Below are 22,227 nucleotides of genomic sequence, written 5' to 3' on the forward strand. Positions count from 1 at the left end.
CAGAATAAATTAGAGTCAAAGTTTGGCAGGAAAAACAATAGTTGAGCAATGGGCTACCTTCAAGAAGAGGTATCCCTGTCATGGTCAAAACCTGAACCCCCAGGATGATCACGAAATAGAAGTTTAGATAGGAAAGAAAATGTGTGCTTATGAGTAGGTAAAGAATATAATTGCGAAGTGAGCTGAATATAGAAGATTCAGAAGGGCAGTAAAAATCAATTAAGAGAAGAAAAGGAGGAGAAGGAAAAGAGACTGACAGCCAACATGAAAAGGAAAGCTAAATGCCTTCCATAGACATGAAAATGTTTGAAGGTCATTAGAGGAGGAGTGGAACCCATTAGGGATCGAAAAAGGCTACTTATGCATAGAACCAAAAGACGCAGGAACAGAAGTAAGCAAATCAGCCCAAGGAGTCCATTCCACCATTCAATAAGGTCATGATTGATCTGATAGTCCTCAGATCCCCAAACTTCTTGATTCTCTTATTAATTAAGATTCTGTCTATCTCAGCCTTGAGTATACTCAATGGACCAGCCTCAAAACGCTCTGTGATAAAGAATTCCACAGATTCACAACCCTTAGGGAAGAAATTCCACCTCATCTCTGTCTTAAATGTGTGATCCTTATTCTGAGATTATGCCCTTTGGTCTGAGGCTTTCCATTTCTTCTATTCTGCCTCTCATTCTTCTTTATTCCAATGAGTACAGGCCTAATCTACTCAACTTCCCTTTATACCAAGGAAAATTAGAATGGAAATTGCCAAGACACTGGCTGTAAATTTTCAGTCTTCCTTGGACTTGGAGTCTGGCCAAAAAATTATAGAATTGTAAACGTCTGTATGGTTACGTTTAAAGTACCTAATGGGTTATTTAAGGTATGATTAAAATGATTACAAGATGATACATGCACTTTAATAGGAAGCAAATTTATTAGCTTAATCTATTTAATATATATTAGAAACACATGCAAACTAATGAGTGAATGGATTGGCTTAAAAGTACATAATATACACAAGTATACACGAACAAGTGAGTCTCACACCATCTTCTCTCCATTAAAGGCTGTGTGTACAGTGGCACTAAGAGGTCTATCTGAAATTCCATGGCACTGGTCTTGCAAATCCTAGCCCAATGGTGTGAAGTCCAATGAGTGGGGCAAAGTCCCTGATATTTCTACTATTCTGAATCTTAGGTTATGTGCTGAATTCCCATTTTCTAATAACTTCTGTTCTTTTCCAGCCTCAAAAATAGGTGAAAAGTACATACAAACAGTTCCCACTTACCCTCAAGGTCGGGCAGACTCTCCTCAGTCAAAACAGACCATTTTTGTGTTAGGCCTGTTTTTCATGTACTTTTCCACTTTACTTCAATTGCTCATTGCCATGTCCAATTAATCCGTAACAATTAAACCTTAATGGTCTGGTTTGAAGATATGATTTTTCAGCCCAGCACTACAATATTATATCCTTATGCAAATAAAGGTAAAAAGACTAGCTGCAACAGGTCTGTCAGTTCAACTTAAGTAGAGGGGAATCTTCTAGAAAAAAACAATGTGGTGCACAATTAATAGTCACATCGAAATGCGAGTTAATTCATGAAAACTAGTATGGGTTTATTAAACAAAACCAGAAACTGGAGAAGCTTAGCAGGTCTGGCAATATCTAAGGCTTGTTATAGATCCCATTGTACAGAGACCCTATCAGTCCCACAATATTGGAGATAATAACAACTTAAAAGTTATAGAGCCATAGTCATATAGATCTGGAGCATAGACAAAGGCCCTTTGAATAACTGTGTCCATCGTGGTCAAAAACCACCACCTATTCTAATCTAATTTTCTAGCACTTAACCCAGAAACTTGTATGCCTTGGCACATAAATACTTCTTAAATGTTTCAAGAGTTTTTGCTTCTCTCACACTTACTATCAGTTCTAGACTCCCAACCACCCTCTGAGTGAAACATGCTTCCTCACATCTCCCCGAAACCTTCTGCCCCTTATGCTACATTTAAGCCCCCAGTCATTGATCTCTTCATTAAGGGGAAAAATTTCTTCCTATGCTCCTCATAATTTTATAAATCTCAATCATGCCCCCTATCAATCTCCTTTGCTTGAAGGAAAAACAACCCATCTGTCCAATCTTTCTTCCTCACTGAAACTCTCCAGCTCATGAAACATCCTGGTGAATTTCCTTCGCACACTCGCCAACACTGTCAACACCCCTCCGACAATATAGATTCCAGAACAACATACAATACTCTAACTGTGACCTAACCAAAGGTTTATACAGTTCCTGCATAACTTCCTTGCACCTAAATTCTACGCCAGACTAATAAAGGCAATTATACCACATGCCTTCTGAACCCCCGCTTCATCCACCTCTCCTGATATCTTAATGGACTGTGTTTTTTATACCAGCCTTAAAAACAATTCCAACTCAACTGATATCAGTTAACAATACAGATCAGAGACTGAATGTGGGATCTTCCTGCCTTCTGTTGCACAAAATTAAATTATCTAAGAATTAACATACAGTTTTTAAGTCTTACCTTTTGCTTCCTTCTGAGGCATGACATCTTTTCCAAATACATGCATTTGAGGAACTTCTTTTCCATAGCGGTGCATATATGGTAAATCTTTTCTATGCATGGGCATGTGTGGCATCTCCTTGCCCATGTGCTGCATGCGAGGGCTCTCTTTCCTAACGTGCATCATGTGTGGGACCTGTCCATGCATTTGCATCTGTGGAATCTGCTGTGGAATTTGCTTCATTTGGTAGTAGGCACCTCCATAAACACTTCCAGCCAGAAACAGATGGATAGCCATTGTCAACGCCTGCACAGGGATGAGAGGCACAGCCATTTTCTGAAAGAAATGCATAAAAATAATTTGCAATATTTCAATTTCCCTTTGCTTTATCCCTGTGATTTTCTTTTGGATACAGGAAGTGAGATTGTGCAGTTTCTGATGGCTGCACTTATTATACTGCAGTATTTGAAAGGAGATCTTGTTTAAATGGTTGATACCGGATTCTTGTTTTTTCTGCCCCCCCATGACATGGAACACAATTATATCACATGAACGCTGTCTTACTGACATAGCTAACCTTTATTCAAACAAACAAAAATGGAAATTGCTGAAGACATTCAGCAAGATTAGGTTCACTGGACTCAAATGTTAACTTTGATGTTAAGTCTCCACAGATGCTGTCAGACCTGCTGAGTTTCTTCAGCAATTTCAGTTTTTGTTTGTTTAAGATTGACAACATCCACAATTCTTTGTTTTACTTATTCAAACATCACCCATGAGTTAATATATTTTTTAAAAATCCATCCAGGATAGCAAAGTTCAAACAGCAGTCCTGGTTTAGATTGTAATGTTACTGGGTACCCTGGGTACTCTGGATGAGAACCCATTGGTACATGGCTAATGTCTGATTTATAACACAATTTATAACACAAGGATTATAGCAAATGTTTACAGTGACATGCAGCTGAAATGTATTAAACAAACTTAGATTAGTTGGTTTGTTTAATATATTTCAGTTTAATATATTTCAGCTGCATGACACTGAAACCTTTTACTATAAATTCAGTATCTTATGGTCCTGCTCCACAACCACCTGATGAAGAAGCAGGGCTTTGGAAGTTGGTGATTCCAAATAAACTTGTTGGACTGCATAGTTAAAAATCACACAACGCCAGGTTAAGGATAAGAGCTGGGTAACAATACGCTAACCCTACAATTTGTTGGTTTTTATTACACGATAATGTCAGTATTTTGCTGATGCTCTATAACTGGTCTCTTGGATGTGTCTTACAATCTTCGATGATTCAATTTCTCTCTGAGAAATTTTCCCCCACCTGGCAGATTTCTCTCCTTGCTGCAAATGTGTTGCTGGTCAAAGCACAGCAGGCCAGGCAGCATCTCAGGAATAGAGATGCTGCCTGGCCTGCTGTGCTTTGACCAGCAACACATTTGCAGCTGTGATCTCCAGCATCTGCAGACCTCATTTTTTACTCAAAGATTTCTCTCCTTGCCAATCTTGGTATGAGGGTGGATCACAGCTATCACTCTATATTTTCACAGCAGCATGTGATAGAGCACGAATGATGTGTTACTTTAAATCTAAAATTTTCTCTCTCGATAATAAAAACTGTAATAGACAAGTAGAAAGGTGTGGGATGACCTACCCTCTTTCTCACTTCATGGTCAGCTGAAACAAGATGCATGTTTGAGAGAAGGAGCAATTAATCCTTTCTCATGCTGTGATGTTAAACAATGTATAAAACCAAACTTTCTTACAAGTTCAAAACAAAAGAAAACTTTCTATTTTCAGAACAGAACTGTCACAACAGAACAGCAATACAGACATAAATGAAAAGATGACCCCTAGAGATCTAACAAGCCTTAGATCATGAACAGATGAGCAACAAATAAGTCATTTATTTAACCCGTCATAGCCTTAAGATGGAGGTAGCAAAATTGTGGTCAGTTAGAAAGGTTCTCTTTTGGTTTTTGGAAGTTTCTGGCTGTTTCCAATGAAACTTCAGCCAAACTCCTGTACTGAAGAAATATAATCTTCCAGTTGAAATTAATTTGCTCCTTATCACGGACTAAAATGAAAAAAACAGAGCTCTCTCTTTTCTGTTGGGTGATCTCTCCCTGCGTGTTGGACACTGATTGTTTTGCAACTCCTTTGTGGAATAATAGGTTCTTGGCTCCTTATCCAGTCAGTTTTGACATGTAATGACAGTATTGAGGCCTTACAATATTCACAAAATGGGTAGGAGGCAATATATAAGATACACAATGGGGTGGGGTGAAGGCGAAGGGGAGGGAATGAATTCTATCCCATAAATATTCCAGTTATGATCAGCTCACTGAAATGTATTATTTGAAAACCTAACCTAATGGAGCGAGCGAACCTAACAGCAATTGTCCTTCAATTGCTGGATTTTCTTTCTCGTGAATGTTTGTTTCTTGTAATATCTTGGAGTCAATCAACGATATTGATTATTTCTCTAGCAGGCCTCAGTGTTCTGTCTGGATCAGGTGATTCTGACCTCACTCCAATATTTAGTTCAAACTATAACGTAATCCTGAAGATGCTGGGATTGATCTAGAATGCCTCCATGTGAATATATGCCAGAAATTCAGGTGGCAGAAAGGATTTCTTGTAATGAAGCCTTGCGAAGCATATTTTCTCAGCTTGAGGAGGTTTTTTTCGCTGCTTATTTCCACCTTTTTTTCATGATGGTTCATTCAGACAGCCCTGGCATAAAAAAAACCCCAGGAGTTTCTTCTTTTGGAATAGCAGTGAAGACATCAACAAGATCAAAGTAACATTTTCTTTAACACATTCATTGGCATCAAAGGGGAAATCAGACAGTGGTGTGGTACATGGTGGTTTCACTGGTTATAGGTAGAAAATGGTTGAGATCCTGCAATGGTGGAGACTTTCAAGAGTAGGAATGAGACAGACAAGCAAGGTAGTAATTTCTGGGTCATTCCTGGTACCATTGGATGGTGAATACAGAAATAGAGGATAAAAAAGATAAAAGATAGTGTGGGATTGTTGGTGGAGACAGGGTGCTGCCATAGATTCTTGGGACTTTGGGTCCAATACTGTGGGAGGTAGAGCCTATACAAGCTGATACAATGCACCTGATCAGGGCCAGGACAAATTATATTGCAGGTTGATTTGTTCATGATGTTGCAAGGTTTAAACTAACTTGACAAGGGCATGGATCCCAACATTTAACATTAGAGAGGAAAGCCATGGTGTAAAAAGGATTGGAAAAGACAGGTTGCATTACCGAAAGAAATGGACTGTCTTTAAATAGAGTGGTTCACTAGTGTCCTTAAGGGAAAGAAATCTGCCAACTTTATTTGGTCTGGCACATGTGACTCCAGATCCACAGTAATGTGGTTGACCCTCAATTGCCCTCTGTGCAGTTAGGGATGGCCAGCACATACTAGTCTGGCCAGTGATGTCAACACAGAAGAGATCATAGAATTCCTACAGTGTAGAAACAGGCCATTTGGCCTAACAAGTTCACACTGACTCTATGAAGTGTATCCCACCCAGACCCATTCCCCTGCCCTATTAATCTGCATTTCCCCTGACTACTGCACCTAACCTTCATATCGCTGAACATTATGGGCAATTTAGCTTGGTCAATTCACCTAACCTGCACATCTTTGGACTGTGGGAGGAAACCAGAACACCTCGAGTAAACCCACACCGACATGGAGAGAATGTGCAAGCTCCACACACACAGTTGCCCGAAGTTGGAATCAAACTTAAGTCCCTGGCGCTGTGAGACAGCAGTGCTAACCACTGAGCTACCGTGCTGCCCAATAATCTGATGAATGAATTTTTAAAAAATTGAGTAAGAGGCAGGAAACCGAGAAATGGTAGACAGTTGTTTCTCATATTGGAAAGAGTCTACAGTAGAACCAGTACTCAAATTACTAATGGGTGTGCAAAGCACAATTTGAAAATTTGCAGGTGGACAATGGAAGTGTTGTGAATTATAAAGTTTGAGAGGACATATCCAGGCTGGAAGAATGGGAAGACCAGGTGCCTATAAATTTAGAGTAGGCAAGCAGAAGACTGGAAGAACACAGCAAGCCAGGCAGCATCAGGAGGTGGTAAAGTCAACATTTTAGTACAGAGAAGTAATACATTTTAATGGAAGAAGAAGAGGCTATATGAAATTAAGCAGACAGTTCCAAAATTAGACAGGATCAGACAGATCTAGGGAGAAAATATCATTGAAGGTAGCAGAGTCAGTTAAGAAGGTGTTTACAATGACATATAGGATCCTGGTCTTTGTAAATTGAGGCGAACAAAATCAAGGACATTATTGTGAGCCTGGTTTAGCCTTAACTTGGATATTATCTCCAATTCTGGGTGCTTGCTTCAGAAAGAATGTTGTGGTGTTGTAGAGGGTCCAGTAAACATTTATGAGAATGGCTTCAAGGATGAGAGATTTCAGTCACTCATTAGATTCAAAGACTCAGAGGCTATGGATGATCTCCTTAAATATGAGAGAGAGAGAGAGAGAGAGAGAGGAAATTGGATAGAAGTATTCAAAATCATGAAATTAGAGTGAAACTATAGCCTTTGGTGGTAAGGTTTAGATACAAGTTTAGGGTGACTGGTAAATAGACTAAAAGGTACAGGAGAAGGGCTTATGCCCGAAACGTTGAATTTCCTATTCCTTGGATGCTGCCTGACCTGCTGTGCTTTAACCAGCAACACATTTTCAACTGTGATCTCCAGCATCTGCAGACCTCATTTTTTACTCTAAAAGATACAGGATTTTGTTTTAAACAGCAAATGAGTAGGATCTGCAATGTGCTGATTGAGTGGGTCTGGGAGGCAGTTAGATCCAAAGATGAAAATGTTCACTCTAGACCAGCTCTAAGATCATCACACTGCATTCAGATTAGCAGACGTGGGAAACCAATTTCCCAAGCTCTACCCCTTCTGAAGAAAACTACATAGAGTTTGCCTGTCCGAACCAAAGGGCTGAGAATATGGATTATTTGATGCTTTAGCTAGAAGAAACTCTATGAGGGAGAAATAGAAGCAAGAAACAAAATATTAATGATTAAAGATCCTGAGGAAGGGTCATTTGACCTGAAACATTAACTCTGATTTCTCTCCAGAGATGCTGCCAGATCTGCTGAGCTTTTCCAGCAATTTCTGTTTCTGTTGTTGTTAATGATCAAGGTTTATGGTTAAGTGGGATATAGTGAAAGAACTTGGGTGGGAATGTATAATAAAAAGTTAACTATAAGCTTGATCAAATTGTAGTTGCTGATCATGTGCCTAAGAAGTTTGTCACAATGACATCAGAAGATGATGCAGCCTGGACCTCTCTATTACGGTCTGATCCAGGCTGTCTCCCTTTTGCTTCAGTGTATTGTGCTACATTTAATAAAACCTATTATTGTTCACTCACCAGAATGCAGACCTGATCTTAGCATAATAGTCAGAGTGCATTGACTGTACCAGGTTGTAAACTTCTTCGATATGTTCTTCAGTCAGCTCTTAAATAGCCACCTGCTGGGATATGCCTGCACCACAGGTGTCTTGGCCTGAGCTCCAAGGATAACCAAAATGTCTCATCGAAAAGTCTGCTCAACATAAATAAAGGATTTCCAGACAGCCTGTCAGCTAGTAATGTTTTGCAATTTAGGCTGAAGTTAAATCAATGTATCTTTTCATTAACAGTTCCCCACAGTTAAAAGCTGAATAATGTTGGGCATGTCTGGAACAGGTGATGCATTGCCAGGAATGATGGTGTGACTGTGAAACATCTGTTTGATTTCAAACTGTGAATGAATTAGTGACCTAAAGGAGCTAATTGTTGAATCTCTATTAAAGATTAGTCAGTCTTACAAAATAGTGAACATAAATTAAAAGTAACTTACATCTGTTAACAATTATTCTGCTTGGCTTCAAGAATTTTAGGGACAAGTTTCTCAAGCAACTGCCTAACTCTCAAAATCTATCATATAACACCTGTGGAAGGGATTTACCAGTAAATTCTTTTAAGAGTAGATTTAAAAGGGATTGGGTGATGCACAGGTCTTGAAGTTTCTGCTTCCAGTTCTAATACTTCAGCTTTAATAGCACATCATCCAGTCTGATATGTCCATGCAGTACTCTGGCAGTATCGCACTATCAGAATTGTTGCACTTTAGATAAAATGTTTAATCTAAACCCATGTCAGGTGGATGAAAACAAAATCGCAGCATTGCACAAAGTAGTACAGGTTTAGTTCAAACAAATTACTACCACAGAAGCATGAGGCACATTCATTTGCAAAGTCTCTATTGTGGTGCAGGGAGCAATGAGGAACAGTGTCATCTCTGGCAAGGTGTGACTCAGTCATGTTAAAGCATTAATGTAATGTCAATTCGTTGGACCAAGGTTAACTGTAAAAGGAACTCTTCAAAGTTACATTGTTTATACCTGCAATCTGAAGATTATTCCCATAGCCTAATAATAACGGAGAATGTTTCCACTTATATTTATTTTACTCTCTTTTTCAGGCAGTAGGAAGAAAGGAAATCAAAATAGGTTTTAACCAATTCAATGCTAAAATGCTATTGAATTTGCTTAAACTAGGATAAATTGAAATTTAAAGCAGAGGGTATCAAACCCACTCACCTACTTTATGAACAACTAAGTATTTGCATGCAGCACTACCTTGGACTCATCAAGATAATGTGCAAGAAATTCAAAAGTGAAGAGAAAACATGGAAAAAACTGTATGAGAGTAGAGTGCTAATTATTTGGCAAGTGGACTCGGAATGATAATGGTTTTGCCAGGGGTAATGATGACTAACAGTTAACAGCCAATCTTTGTTCAAATTCTAAATTCCTATGCAACGAATTAGCTGAAAATGTGTTGCTGGTTAAAGCACAGCAGGTCAGGCAGCATCCAAGGAACAGGAAATTCGACGTTTCGGGCAAAAGCCCTTCATCAGGAACTATGCAACGAATTATGCTGCAACTAAATTAGCAATGTCAGTTGGGTACACAAGGTGTGCGGCATTAGTGGGTACCGGAAACTATTTATTTTATTAAACAGGCTCCTTTCTTTGCAAACACTGAACCGATTTCAACTCAACAAAATAATTGACAGCTGTTCCCCTATTCATTTCTCAAAGCAATGCCTTGGCCAAATTCTGCCTGCATGATTTAAACTTTAAACAGAGCTAAGCAGTTAACAGTCAGTCAACATTAACTAGTGCATTTGTTATAGCAATACCTCAAATAATCGGAGTCTACTCGCCAATCAATCAGCTCTATCCCCTCTTACAGTCTAAAGATTATTTCCTTTACACTTGGTATTGTTTGGAAATTGTCCTGAAATGTGCAAGATGAAAAGCTTTGACAAAACATGATTTTATTTTAAACAATGGTAAAATTTAAATACTTGAATAAAAGTAATGATACCGTGGATGGTAGAAATTGGAAACGAGCACAAATAATGCTGGAGAAACCCAGCAGGTCTGGCAGCATCTACAGAGAGAGGAACAGACGTAATGTTTCAAGACCAATATCTCTCCAAAGGTGCTGTGAGACTTGCTGAGTTTCTCCAGCAGTCTGTAGGTTTGTTTCAAATTCAAAGACCATCATTTGTCTCAGGTGGAGATTTTTTCTTGCTTTTTGTAGCTGGAGAAATGCCTCCCAAACTGCATGTCAATGTGAAGGAAGGAAAGGCCTGTACAACAAACTACTTTTCATCTGATTTAAAATGTCCTTTTGTGGCTCTGTGGGTACTTTTGTTAGAAAATGCTCATGAAGAGCCTTGGCATTTTTCATTATATTAAAGACAGTAAGCTTTTGTTCTTATCTTATACTCTCATTTTGCTAGAACTGTTCTCTCTTGTTTTTGATTGTCGTGCCCAGCCGGTTTGTAGCACTGCATGGTCTCTTTAAGATGAATACTTAGGAAAGCATATGCATATCTCAAAAGGAACTTTCTTGTGCACAACCTGATTGGAAATGTACCACACAGGGAACAGCTTTTGTGTGGGAATTAACTGTGTATTCCTGAAAAGAGAAGACTCCACATGCAGGACAGGACCACAAAGTGCAGCTGAATCAAACACAGGAAGGCAGCCAGGATCTCAAACAACTTTCAAGCTGAAAAAGTGGACAGATGCAAAGGCAAAGAAAATATATCAAGAGATTTGGGTTCGAGTGCTACAGTGCAGGAAACCTCCAAAGGAAAAGAAACCTTAGCAGATTCAAAGATCAGACACCAACTGGCAATACCCTACACAGGAAAAGCGTAGAATGGAAATAATTTGCAAGTTAGAAGGAACAACCCAACTACTCATTCAGGTCAGTCAGGCACAATAGTCCATAAGGTTGGCAGCTCCAATGGAGACCTTGCCATTACCTTAACCATTCGATAATATAAATGGCTGACAATGAGGTCAGAAATGAGACCACTGGGAGCACAGATTTCAATGCTATAGAGCAGCTTCAGGCTTACATACAAAAGAACAGTGCCATCAAATCAGCACATTTTATATGTTGTGCGTCTAATAGTCGATTATATTCTGGTAAGACAAAGTATAGGAGAACAAACTACAGATTGATTAGTGTTAGTACATCATTTAGCCTGAAAAGAAAGTTCATGCTAGAATGAGTGAGTGAGATTTAAGTACCAATTTCAGCATTTGGGCGAATCAGTAGGAGCTTTTTTTAATGGAATTTAATCATCTATCAGCATGTTGTAAGTATGGTGATTTATGGGATGAATTATTTAGCAACCATACAGTAGTTTAAGTGTGGGAAAAGAGGTGATCACTCTTCTTATCTAAGGTGGAATTAATGCTGAAACAGGTAATTCAACTCAATGCAGACACAATTCAACACCCAAAATCCATTGACATTGCAAGGGATTCTTCTGACATGATCGGACGGTAAATACCAAGATGGCATGTGGCCTTCACAAAGCCCACAAAAATGCGAAAACAATAAGTATCGACATCATAGAACATTTTACTTTGAACAAGATCTAGCTCCAGCTAATGTCCAGCAGGGGATCACAGTGCTGCAAGTTTGACTGGCTTACACACCAAGATAAAGCATACCTTACATACTCAAAATTATAATGGGGCTTAAAACATCTAACTCCAAGGAAAGATTGCTACCAATAGGGCCAAGTTGCCATTCTAACATACTATTTTTGCAAAGTTCAGAGAATTCTCTCCTACTGCTAAGTATTTATTTTCTTCTGTTTCCATGCATAAGGAGCTGTCTGACCTCCATTAGCAATAGTTCTTATGTCGCTTTACAAAAGATGAATAGTGCTGATGTGCGGTCTGATAATTCTTCTTTCAGTACTTTCTGTTATGTTCACATTGGGGAAGCATAACTATGAGCTCAATAATACTGAGGAATTGAATCTGCATGTATATTTCCAACTATTATCGAACTGCACATTGGTTCCATTGGCAACTAGCCATCTCAGACTTATAACTATGCAAATATGGGCTATATGTACTGTCCTAGCCAGCAATGCCCGTTTCCCATAAATGAATTGACAAAAAAGCAAAATGCTTTGATAATATTACAAACATTCAAAATGAACACACAAGGAAAAAAAACTAGCAACTCCATCAAGTTGAGCATAATAGCGCAAGACAAATTTAATGGGAAAAAAAATACAAGTTTTAACCACAAGCAGTGCAATAAAGGAGGAATTAGTTTTCCTTAGCTCATTGCAAACCATGTCACAGGTATTCTACATTGTATTGATATGCTGAATGAAAAATATCAGATGCAAACCTCAAATTTTCAAATGGACCAGAGTGAGCTCACCCAAAGCATTGCCTTTTCTTATGTGAAAGTATAAACATCATTATAAATATCTATTCTAAGTTCCTCAAGAAATCCCAAAAAAACCTTTTCCTCAAAGAGAACTGAAACAGTAACCAAGCTGGTGACTTTAAAATTGTGCCGTGCACTCATAAAAATCAATATCAATTTCCCCACTTATTATGAAGTATGAAACAATCAGAAACAGTTACAGGATTTCACCAGCTGTCATGATAAATGACTTTTGTCCCATAAGTGTACAGTCTTCCAACATTAATGCAGTCATCGTTACTTGTTTGAAAATAAATCCAGTATAAATATTTCCGCCACAAATTCCACACTAAAGTAGTAATGCCAGTGCTGTCTGCTTCTGAGCAAGCACATTATGCTACTTCCTCTGTGGACAGCTGGGTATGCGCAAAGTGTTGGTTTTTAATATGTTTTACTGTGGTTGTAGCCTTGCCATTTTAACACCGGATTGTTTGACCTTCGGCCAAACCAAATGAGTGACTAGGAGAGACCCATATGATTTCTTTGTTTTCACAGGCTGTCCCTGTGATGGTTTAAGTGTTTGTTCTCCTGTGGCGTCTGAGTGTTTGTGCTCAAACAGTTCTTGAAAGGAATCTGGGCTATATACCAGCACTAAATTTGCCCAGTGCTACATTTCTTTTCCATGTGAGCTGCAAAAACATTGAAAAGGCCTGCATTTCTTAAGGTTATGAAGTTCATCTAAGCAATTTATTCACTGGAGCAAATATGTGGCACAGGATTTTTGTTAAAGAAATGATCAATGAGCTCAGGGAGGAAGCTCAACATAGGAGTTACCCAGGTCACTCTGGTACGGTTATTGGAAGAAGAGGAGTACCTGGATATGGAAACTCAGTGAGCTTTATTCAGGGTCATGAAGAGATTGAAATAGAAGCTTGAAAGCATCCTTACCCTGCCTGTAGTCTCTATCAATTGCCTAGAAGCAGCATTACAGGATGTGTGGAAGCTAAACGATACTTAGAAGGATGCATTCTCTGTTCAACAACAACAACAACAACAACAACAACAACTTGTACAATAAAACATTCCAAGGCATTTTGTAAGAGTATTGTAAAAGACTGTTTCATGCTAAAAGTAAACGACAAAGCCACATAAGGAGATATTAGATTGGATAATGAAAAGCTTTGTCAAAGAGGTAGGTTTTTAGGGAATCTCTTAAAGGATAAAAGCAAGGTAGGGAGGCAGAGAAGAATGGACTTCTCTGGAGACCCAATTCCAGGACTTGGGTCTCAGCAACTGAAGACACAGCCAATGGGGAAGCAATTAAAACAGGGGATACATAAACTATATTATAGACTACACAATTACAGACACATTGCTATCTTTCAAGGTTTTTGGGTTGGAGGTGATTACCAAAATGAGAATTTTTGAAATTTTGTGAGTGGACAAAAAATGTAGGTCAGTGAGCCTAGAGATGTTGGAGGAAAGCAACTTAGTGTGGAGTCATGTCACAGGAAGCAAAGTCTTAGGTGACTTCAACCTAACAGAGTGTAGAATCAGACAAGTCAGGAGTATATTGTTATAAAGCCTAACAGGTGAAAATAGGTGGTCTTTCTGATGGTATAAAGTTGAAGTCAAATTCATAGATCTGTCAGGTAGACAAACAGAAGGCTGGAAGAACACAGCAAGCCAGGCAGCATCAGGAGGTCGAGAAGCCAATGTTGCTAGCAGAAGGGTTAACACCAAAAACGTTGACTTCTCGACCTCCTGATGCTGCCTGGCTTGCTGTGTTCTTCCAGCCTCTTGTCCAGCATTTGCAGTTTTTTTGGCTTATATATTTGTAAAATGTAAAATAGATTTATAAAATATAAAATATAAAATATAAAAAAGTGGCCTTACACTGCCAATTATCTGGGGCGGCACGGTGGCTCTGTGGTTAGCATTGCTGCCTCACAGAACCAGGGTCCCAGGTTTGATTCCAGCCTCAGGCTGTGTGGAGTTTGCACATTCTCCCCATGTCTGCGTGGGTGTGCTCCGGTTTCCTCCCACAGTCCAAAGATGTGTAGGTCAGGTGAATTGGCCATGCTAAATTGCCTATAGTGTTAGGTGCATTAGTTGAAGGGAAATGGTTCTGGGTGGGTTACTCTTCGGAGGGTCGGTGTGGACTGGTTGGGCCGAAGGGCCTGTTTCCACACTGTTGGGAATCTAGTCTAAAAAACTGTTCTAGAGCATTACAAACTATAACTTCCAGCTGGCAATGGCAGTCCATGTGGCAGTAAAAGAAGCTGCAGTCCTCAATTCTTTTTCAGTATGGGCTCTCCAGACTGCTTCAAGAGAAATCAGTCCATAGTTAAGGTCAGCAGCCCATAATCAGTCTCTTCGCCACCCAATTTTATAACCACTTTCACCCAGAATGGAAGAGCTGCAAATTATTTTTATTTTGCAGTGGGTTTCTCCCATGTTCAGGTTGTAATTGACTGAACTAGAAGTGGAAATATAGAAGTATACAGATGGGAAGTAGAACTTCCGGATGCCCTCAACATTGATTGTGGATTACACTCAGTATCTTGGTATCAGTTCAGTATTAAGTGAGGTCTGCTGATGCTGGAGATCAGAGCTGAAAATGTGTTGCTGGAAAAGCGAAGCAGGTCAGGCAGCATCCAAGTGGCCTTGTCTGCCATCCAAGCAGACAAGCCCTTCCTGATGAAGGGCTTATGCCCGAAACGTCGAATTTCCTGTTCCTTGGATGCTGCCTGACCTGCTGCGCTTTTCCAGCAACACATTTTCAGATCAGTTCAGTATTGGTAAGGAGAGCTGCTGTAATTCTCTCAACTGATGAATTTATCTATATTGGACTCGATATGAAAGAATCAATTAGGATAGCAAGAGCAACCTGCATAGAGGATGTGAATGGACACCATCTGGTGCAGCTATATGGACTCAACTTAGCTCTTTGTTATATGAAACTACTCTTGCCTTCCAGGTTCACATTAACATATCTCTATCAATCCATTTACTCTGTAATAAAGAATCATGTGTACACACTGTGGGTGAAATTACTACATCAAAGACCCTTTCTGTTTTAAGCAGTGTAACTTCTGAATGACTATCACAACTATCATCAAATTACAATCATTGTCAGGGCTAAGTTTGTACTCATTTTTAAAATGGAAGATGGCTTTGGCAAAATACATTAAGCAATTTACAGTTCCCTAACAATTAAAACTAAAATTTTGTGGATTATCTATTGATACATAAATGTATTGTATGGCAATTAGATAAATGCTTACAGAAAAAGGAATACCACTATTACTGTTCGTGTTAGATGGAAATCCGTGGGAAGGTGCATCTGTATAAGTTTAATAATAACACAGACCAATGTGCTGAATCATCAGTTGGTGCTACATGTTCATTGCGATACATTATACCTTGTAATTTGTCGTATTTCAGAGTACTAGCAGCTAATTTCCATTCATCAGTATGAACCACATACTAGCAATTTACAGAGAAGTTATAGAATTGATTACAGTCTTATGAATATCTAGAATCAACATAACACAGCTTCACCAGAATGCAAAAATGATATGATTTTGATATCATAGGTCACAGTGCAGAATCTTATAGGGCCTGATCAACTCTGGCTATGGTAAGAAATGTGGCAGAATCCACATCAGAAGACCAGAGAAACACTGGGTACAATGTGCTGCTAAATTCCAAGCATCAAGAGAAGATTGTCCCCTAGGTAGCGGTAGATTGCCTATTCTGTGGGATTATTGCCTGTTAAATGAACTTGTTAACTGCAGATCTCACTTCTTTAAAAACAGTTTTCTATTTTACCATCTGCAATGAGCAAACTAGATGTCAACAAATCTTGACTTGGAAGTTGGAATGGGTAGCTGGCAACTGCAGCTCACTGCTGACTGTGAAGAGCCTCCATGTTGGTCGTCGCACAACATCTCAGGGCATGCTCCTTGGCCACCACCCACAGGTACTCCATGTCCATGGGGTTCCAAGAAGTCTTATGACACATCTCCGATCCACTTACAGGAAGCTCCTGCACCTCAGGTTACAATGACAAATACCACTGTAAGGTGCAGAAAGGTTACTGTGTCCTCAGGGACATATACACTGAACTAAACAGGACTAATCTGTTCATCTTCTCTCTTAGCACCCATATACTTTTAATCTATCTGGATACTCACAACATTTCTGCCTTGCCTTGCCCTTGTGTGCCTTGCCCTTCAGCCAGACAAACCAGGATCAGAGAACTTCTGTATTGCCTTGCAGCTTAGCAAAAGCACAAAGCCAGGAAGCTTGTCATGGTTGTCAGTATTCATCAGTGAAGTCAAAGAGTTATCTTTCACTCAGGGGGTCTCAGCACAGTAAGTCTCGAATATCAATCCAGGGGTTTGGACATGGTCAACTGCTCAAGATGGTCAGAGACAGGGTCTTCTCATGAGGGGTGAGAAGCCAAATGTTGGGCAGCCCACCACCTGTCAATCCTTTATGCTCTATTGTGGGCTATATTTTTTCTGGAAGGCTAGAGAGGCAGATGGTAAAGGAGAAGAAAATGGGTGGCACACTTGTAACTTTTGGGACAGATGGGGGTTGGGGGGGGGGGGGGGTCCCAAGTGAGTCAGTAGGCAGCACAGAAGGCAAGCAAAGTAAATGGCTTTGAGGGCTGGAGTGAGTGGGAATGAGTGAGGGAAGATGTGTGGCCAACAGTGAGAAAAGTAGAGCATGTGCCTTAGTGGGAGGAGGGAATGGTAGCAGAGACAGAACGAGTGTGAGGTATTGAAAAGAAGATGGGGCACTTACCCTGTAAGAATGGAGAAGGACATTGGACTTCATCTCACAGTGCTGTACATTCTCTCAATGGCTGAAGCTGTACTGACTCAGTCCAATGCTGTGGCCTCTTCTGCTGGCCCTAGAGAGGAGGACACACTCCTCCGCACCACGACCAGCAGCACTTTCATATCCCCAGGACAAACATCAGGAATTGTGTAGGGCAGCTCTAGACCAATAGTGCTTCTCAGGTTGCACAAAATCCTGGTATAAATGCCAGATATGCTATTCATTCTGGAATATCCTGGCAGCAGTGAGTTGTTCTGAGGTACAGCAAGTGACAGAATGAAACTAGGATAAAAGGAGACCATAGGGGTGGAGTAGGTAGTTAACAGGGTGAGTTTCACAAGATGCGATGGAACAAGCAGAAGGTCTCGTGGAATGAACGGTCCCAGGAAACATGATGAAACTGGCAGGCGAGGAAGCAAGATTCAGCCCATAATGTTTCCTATCTACTTCTTTCCCAGAAAATTGTTTTATACACAATGATATGAATTTTTTTTTGTTTCTTTTGGTTTAATTGAGAATTTAGGGAGGAGGAATTACCTGAAAGCTATGTAAAACAAATCTGTTACATTTAGAAGCCTGGACAATAGCACTGGAACTGTACAATTCCAGCTCTGAAATTCTATCAAGAGATTCCAGTATTAGCTTCTTAATACTTCTATTTGGAATTCTTTTCATCACTGTTTCAATGAGGATGTTTTAAATTAAAAAGGTATTTTAGGTATGATCACAAAATAACTTTCAGATGAATCTATTGATTTCTTTTTAATCAGATTTATCTCTCTAAATAAATATAGACACACACACACACACACACACACACACACACACACACACACACACACACACACACACAAATATGTACATGTACCTACATATATAGACAGTGAGACTAAAGTTGCTACTCTTTAAATTCCCATTTTTATTAATTTTAAGTAATAAAAGACAGGGTACCTTAAACGGTTTATTTTCTTAAATATATATAGTAAGTGTGACTCATTCGATCATTAGCATGAAGCCCTAATATACAGAGTATTAAAAATAGCATAGAAATAAAACAAAGTTTAAGATTGATGTACAAGAAGGTGATTTAAAAGTTGTAAACAATGTTATCCTAAAACCTGAAGATTATTAGCACTGTTATTATGGATTGAGATTAGAACATGTTGCCTAAAGGTACAGTTATACTTGTATCACTTTTGAGTTAACAGTAAGATATATTTATATTATCATTTTTGAGTTAACAGTAACATTGTTCAGATGGTCACAGACACAAAGGTGACAGTGTAAGTCAGTAACCAGTGTCCAAACTGACTCCCACAAAAGCATGAATGCTAAGACAGGTGTTTACCAGAAGGCAGTCTTGCTGAGTGAAAGCACACTCCATCTCTGGGCAAATATGCATATTAAACATGTCCGGCTGATCGTTTGAATGTTCGTGTTGTTAACAGGAAGATGATGCATATTTCTGCTCCTTTCTAAAAGCAGAGGTTTTTATGTATGTCCAGGTTTTACCCTGCTACATTTCTGTGGCAAATCTCAGCACAAGCTACAAAGATCAGAAAAGTCCACGGTGGAAACAAGACGACAATTTTGGAGTTCCTCGGAGTTTCTTCCAAGTTTTGTATTATCTGCAAACTTTAAAGTTGTCCATTTACACCAGAATCTGGATTATTAATGTGTCAGGAAAGGCCAGGACCCCAAACCGAAATCTTTCTCCAGGCCCAAAATAATACCTATTAAACATCTCCATATTTTGCGATCAATCAACTAATTCTGTGTCCATATTGCTGTTTTCGTTTTTATTCACAAATCTGTTGTGGGGCACTGTAGCAATTACTTTTTGGAAGTTCATGTACAGCACATCAACAGCATTCCCCTGATTAACCCTCTCCATTACCTCATCACAAAACTGTAGCAGGTTAGTTAAACATGGTTTTCTCTTAAGAAATCAATGCTGCCTCTCCTTGATTAACCCATATTTTCCATGTGACTAGTGATTCTATCCTGAATAATTGTTTCTAGAAGTTTTTCCACTGCTGCAAATTGTCTGGACTCTAACAGCAGTCAAGATGGTGGCAGTGGAGTAGCAATGTTCATGTCCAGTTCCTGAGCCCAACTCATCTGTTTCCGTCTGCCTTTCTTTTTTCTTTTCTCTTCTCTCTTTCTTCTAATTTTGCTCTTTTTTCTTTCCTTTGTCAGTGGGTGCAGTGCCCTTCCTAGAGTGTTGGCAGCAGCGGTAGGGATCCTGCAGATTACCGGTAGCAGTGGGAGCGGTTCCTTCCCGGGGGTTGGCAGTGACAGGTTTCTTTACTGAAATGGTGGTGTCAGGACAGGCAATGTAAGCTGGAATGAGGCTGTTCTTCAGCGTGGTAGGCCCAGCATCGAGTTTGAGCCCAGTTCAGAACCTGGAAGCTGCAACAGTGTCTGCATTTCCAAGATCGGCCCAGCCTGGACTCATGGTGATGACGATATCGATGAAGGCAAGATGGCACTGAGGAATGGTGACACGGTTCCAGCAGTGGCGGTACAATTCCAGGACATGGCTGGGTCTGGATACCCGATGGTGGAAGTGCGGGTGTCCTGGGTGTGGTAATGTGTGGGGATTTGAGGCACCTGGGTGTTCGCAGACTGAGGGATGGACTTTGTGACTTTGTTTTTCTGGCAGTGAAATTCATGGCAGAGGCAGGGGAGTAATCTGGATGTTTCCTTTTGTTTTCGCTGTTTCTTTCAGTTTTGTTTCTGTTTTCAATCCTGTCTTTTGTTTACTAAGATAGCACCAGAGAATGGTGACTTTGTACACCTTTTACTGTACTCCTCTATTCCTGTACTTGACTACACATGACAATAAATCTTTTTTGAAGAAGGTCAAAGTTTGTAATTCTTCAGTCCTCTGGCACCACCCTTAAGATTGAGTGAATGATAATGGCCGGTGTTTCTGCGATTTCCACTCTCCACTCTTTCAATTCCCTTGGATGCATCTCCTGAACTCCTGGTCCCTTCTCAGCTTTGAGGATGGATAGCTTATCCATGATCACGTGAATGAGAATGACCAGATGATAATGTGTGCAAGACATTCACGACCAACCTAGAACTTTATGAATTTGATCAGTCATACTGTAAACCAGAGAAAAGCCAAAACATTCTTGATTGAACTGGCCCTCTCTGCCATTCCCAAACAAATGTAAAGTGAAGTGGAATATATTTCAGTATACTATTTATAATACTACAAGAATTGAAAGTCACTGACTGGCTCAAGGGTACAATAGAGAAATGGACCTGAGGGGGGTGTCTCCATAGGTTCTGAAAGAATAAAATAGAGGAAGACAAAATTTCTCCAAGAATTACACTGAAGTTGATAGAAATGGCAGAGGATGAATCATTAAATGTGAAGAATGGAATGTTGGAAGATAAGGATCAAAGAGGAGGCGACACTGGTCTGGGAGGGAGGATAATGGATGACAGAAGTGCAGGAAATGTGTTGAACACTGTCAGGCCCTGTCAAACAAGGTGGAGTCATACAGTCAGAGTTATACAGCACATAAACAGATGCTTAGTCCAACTCATCCGCACCAACCAGGTATCTTAAACTGATTTAGCTCCATTTGCCCCCATTTGACCCACATCCCTCTAAACTCTTCCTATTCATGTACCCATCCAGGTGACTTTTAGATGTTGTATTTGTACCAGCCTCCACCACTTCCTCTGGTAGCTCATTCTATACATGCACTACCCTCTGGGTGAAGAGGTTCTCTCTCAGGTCCCTTTTAAATCTTTCCCCTCTCTTAAATCTATGCCCTGTAGTTTTGGACTTCATATACCCTGGGAAAAAGACCTTGTCTATTTACCCTATGCATGCCCTCATAATTTTATAAACCTCTATAAGGTCACCCCTCAGCCTCCAATGCTCCAGGCGAAAAAGCCTCAGCCTATTCAGCCTCTCCCTATAGCTCAATTCCTCCAATTCCAGCAACAGCCTTGTAAAGCTTTTCTGAACTCTTTCAAGTTTAAAAACATCTCTTCTATAGGAGATAGACCAGAATTGATGTAGTATTCCAAAAGAGGCATCGCCTGCAAGATAGTTGGAAAATGAAGGGGTATCCAGCCTCAGGGAATAATTTGTTTCAAGTACTAGGCATTTCAATTTTGAAATTCACATCTAACAAACGTTGAATGTAAAAAGTTGCAAATACGCTTGGATGCCATCAAGCTTTGAATTTCCAACCATCAGTTATGGAAAGCAGCTTAAACTACCTTCTCCAATATATTACTTTCAAATAAGGTACAACTGAGTAATCAAAAAAGTGAACACTGTACCTGAACCACTGGAGTTGGATGCTTTACTTCAGCATACACTTCAAATATCTTCTTTGGATTTTCTTTAATTCTGGACCCCCATCTACTGTTAGAGAAAAAAGACAAATCAGAGGCGTTCGTACAGGAAGTTGTATCATCAGAACAGTTCCAATGTAGCAGAGAAACTGGGAGAACAGAATCGAATCCTCATGCAAACCATGTATGAGGAAATGTCATTGAGGTAGCTGTGGGATGCAGAGGAATTATAATTGATATTTGTTGAGAACATATTCCTGGCAATGGAGACAAGGAAGTTGAAGAAAAGAATTAAAGAGGCAGGAATGCATTATTGCAGAGATGAGAGAAGGATGGAAATTCAGAGTGGAACTAGGGAATGGTAATGATGCAGTCATCATTGTACTAGTAAAGCAGTGAGGTGAGGTATCTGAAACGACTTATGATCCGGACACCTCACCAAAAACCCTGGCAGAACTAGAACCCACACAGCAATACTTTTCATTTGAATTGAGTTAAAAGAGAAATTGATCAATGAGAGGACAAATTCCATTTCTGATTTCCAACAACCACAGTATCTTTTTTTCTTTTATAGTACATTTACCCAGATGGAGAGAGCAGTGCTCAGTAGAAATTGCTTGGCCTCTGTTCAAGGAGGATGCAGGGAGAGGGAAGGAGATTGTAGAGGAGATTGTTACAGCCTACAAAGTGAGACTTG

General features: G+C 39.8%; 1 protein-coding gene across 2 annotated transcripts in view; it reads right to left on the minus strand.

Annotated features, from left to right (window-relative positions):
- Positions 1-22,227, minus strand: part of col8a1a (collagen, type VIII, alpha 1a) — a 151,515-nt gene that overhangs the window by 20,871 nt on the left and 108,417 nt on the right. Inside the window, exons 2-3 of one of the 2 annotated variants that reach the window (XM_060833687.1) lie at positions 21,516-21,597; positions 2,548-2,863 (exon numbers count right to left, since the gene is read on the minus strand). In XM_060833687.1, coding sequence (XP_060689670.1) covers positions 2,548-2,860 — 313 coding nt within the window. In that variant the 5' untranslated portion in view covers positions 2,861-2,863; positions 21,516-21,597. Of the gene's footprint in view, positions 1-2,547; positions 2,864-21,515; positions 21,601-22,227 lie in introns of both variants that reach the window. The other variant, XM_060833686.1, reaches the window with a different exon arrangement.

This window comes from Hemiscyllium ocellatum, chromosome 12, assembly GCF_020745735.1.
Source record: "Hemiscyllium ocellatum isolate sHemOce1 chromosome 12, sHemOce1.pat.X.cur, whole genome shotgun sequence".
NCBI lineage: Eukaryota > Metazoa > Chordata > Chondrichthyes > Orectolobiformes > Hemiscylliidae > Hemiscyllium > Hemiscyllium ocellatum.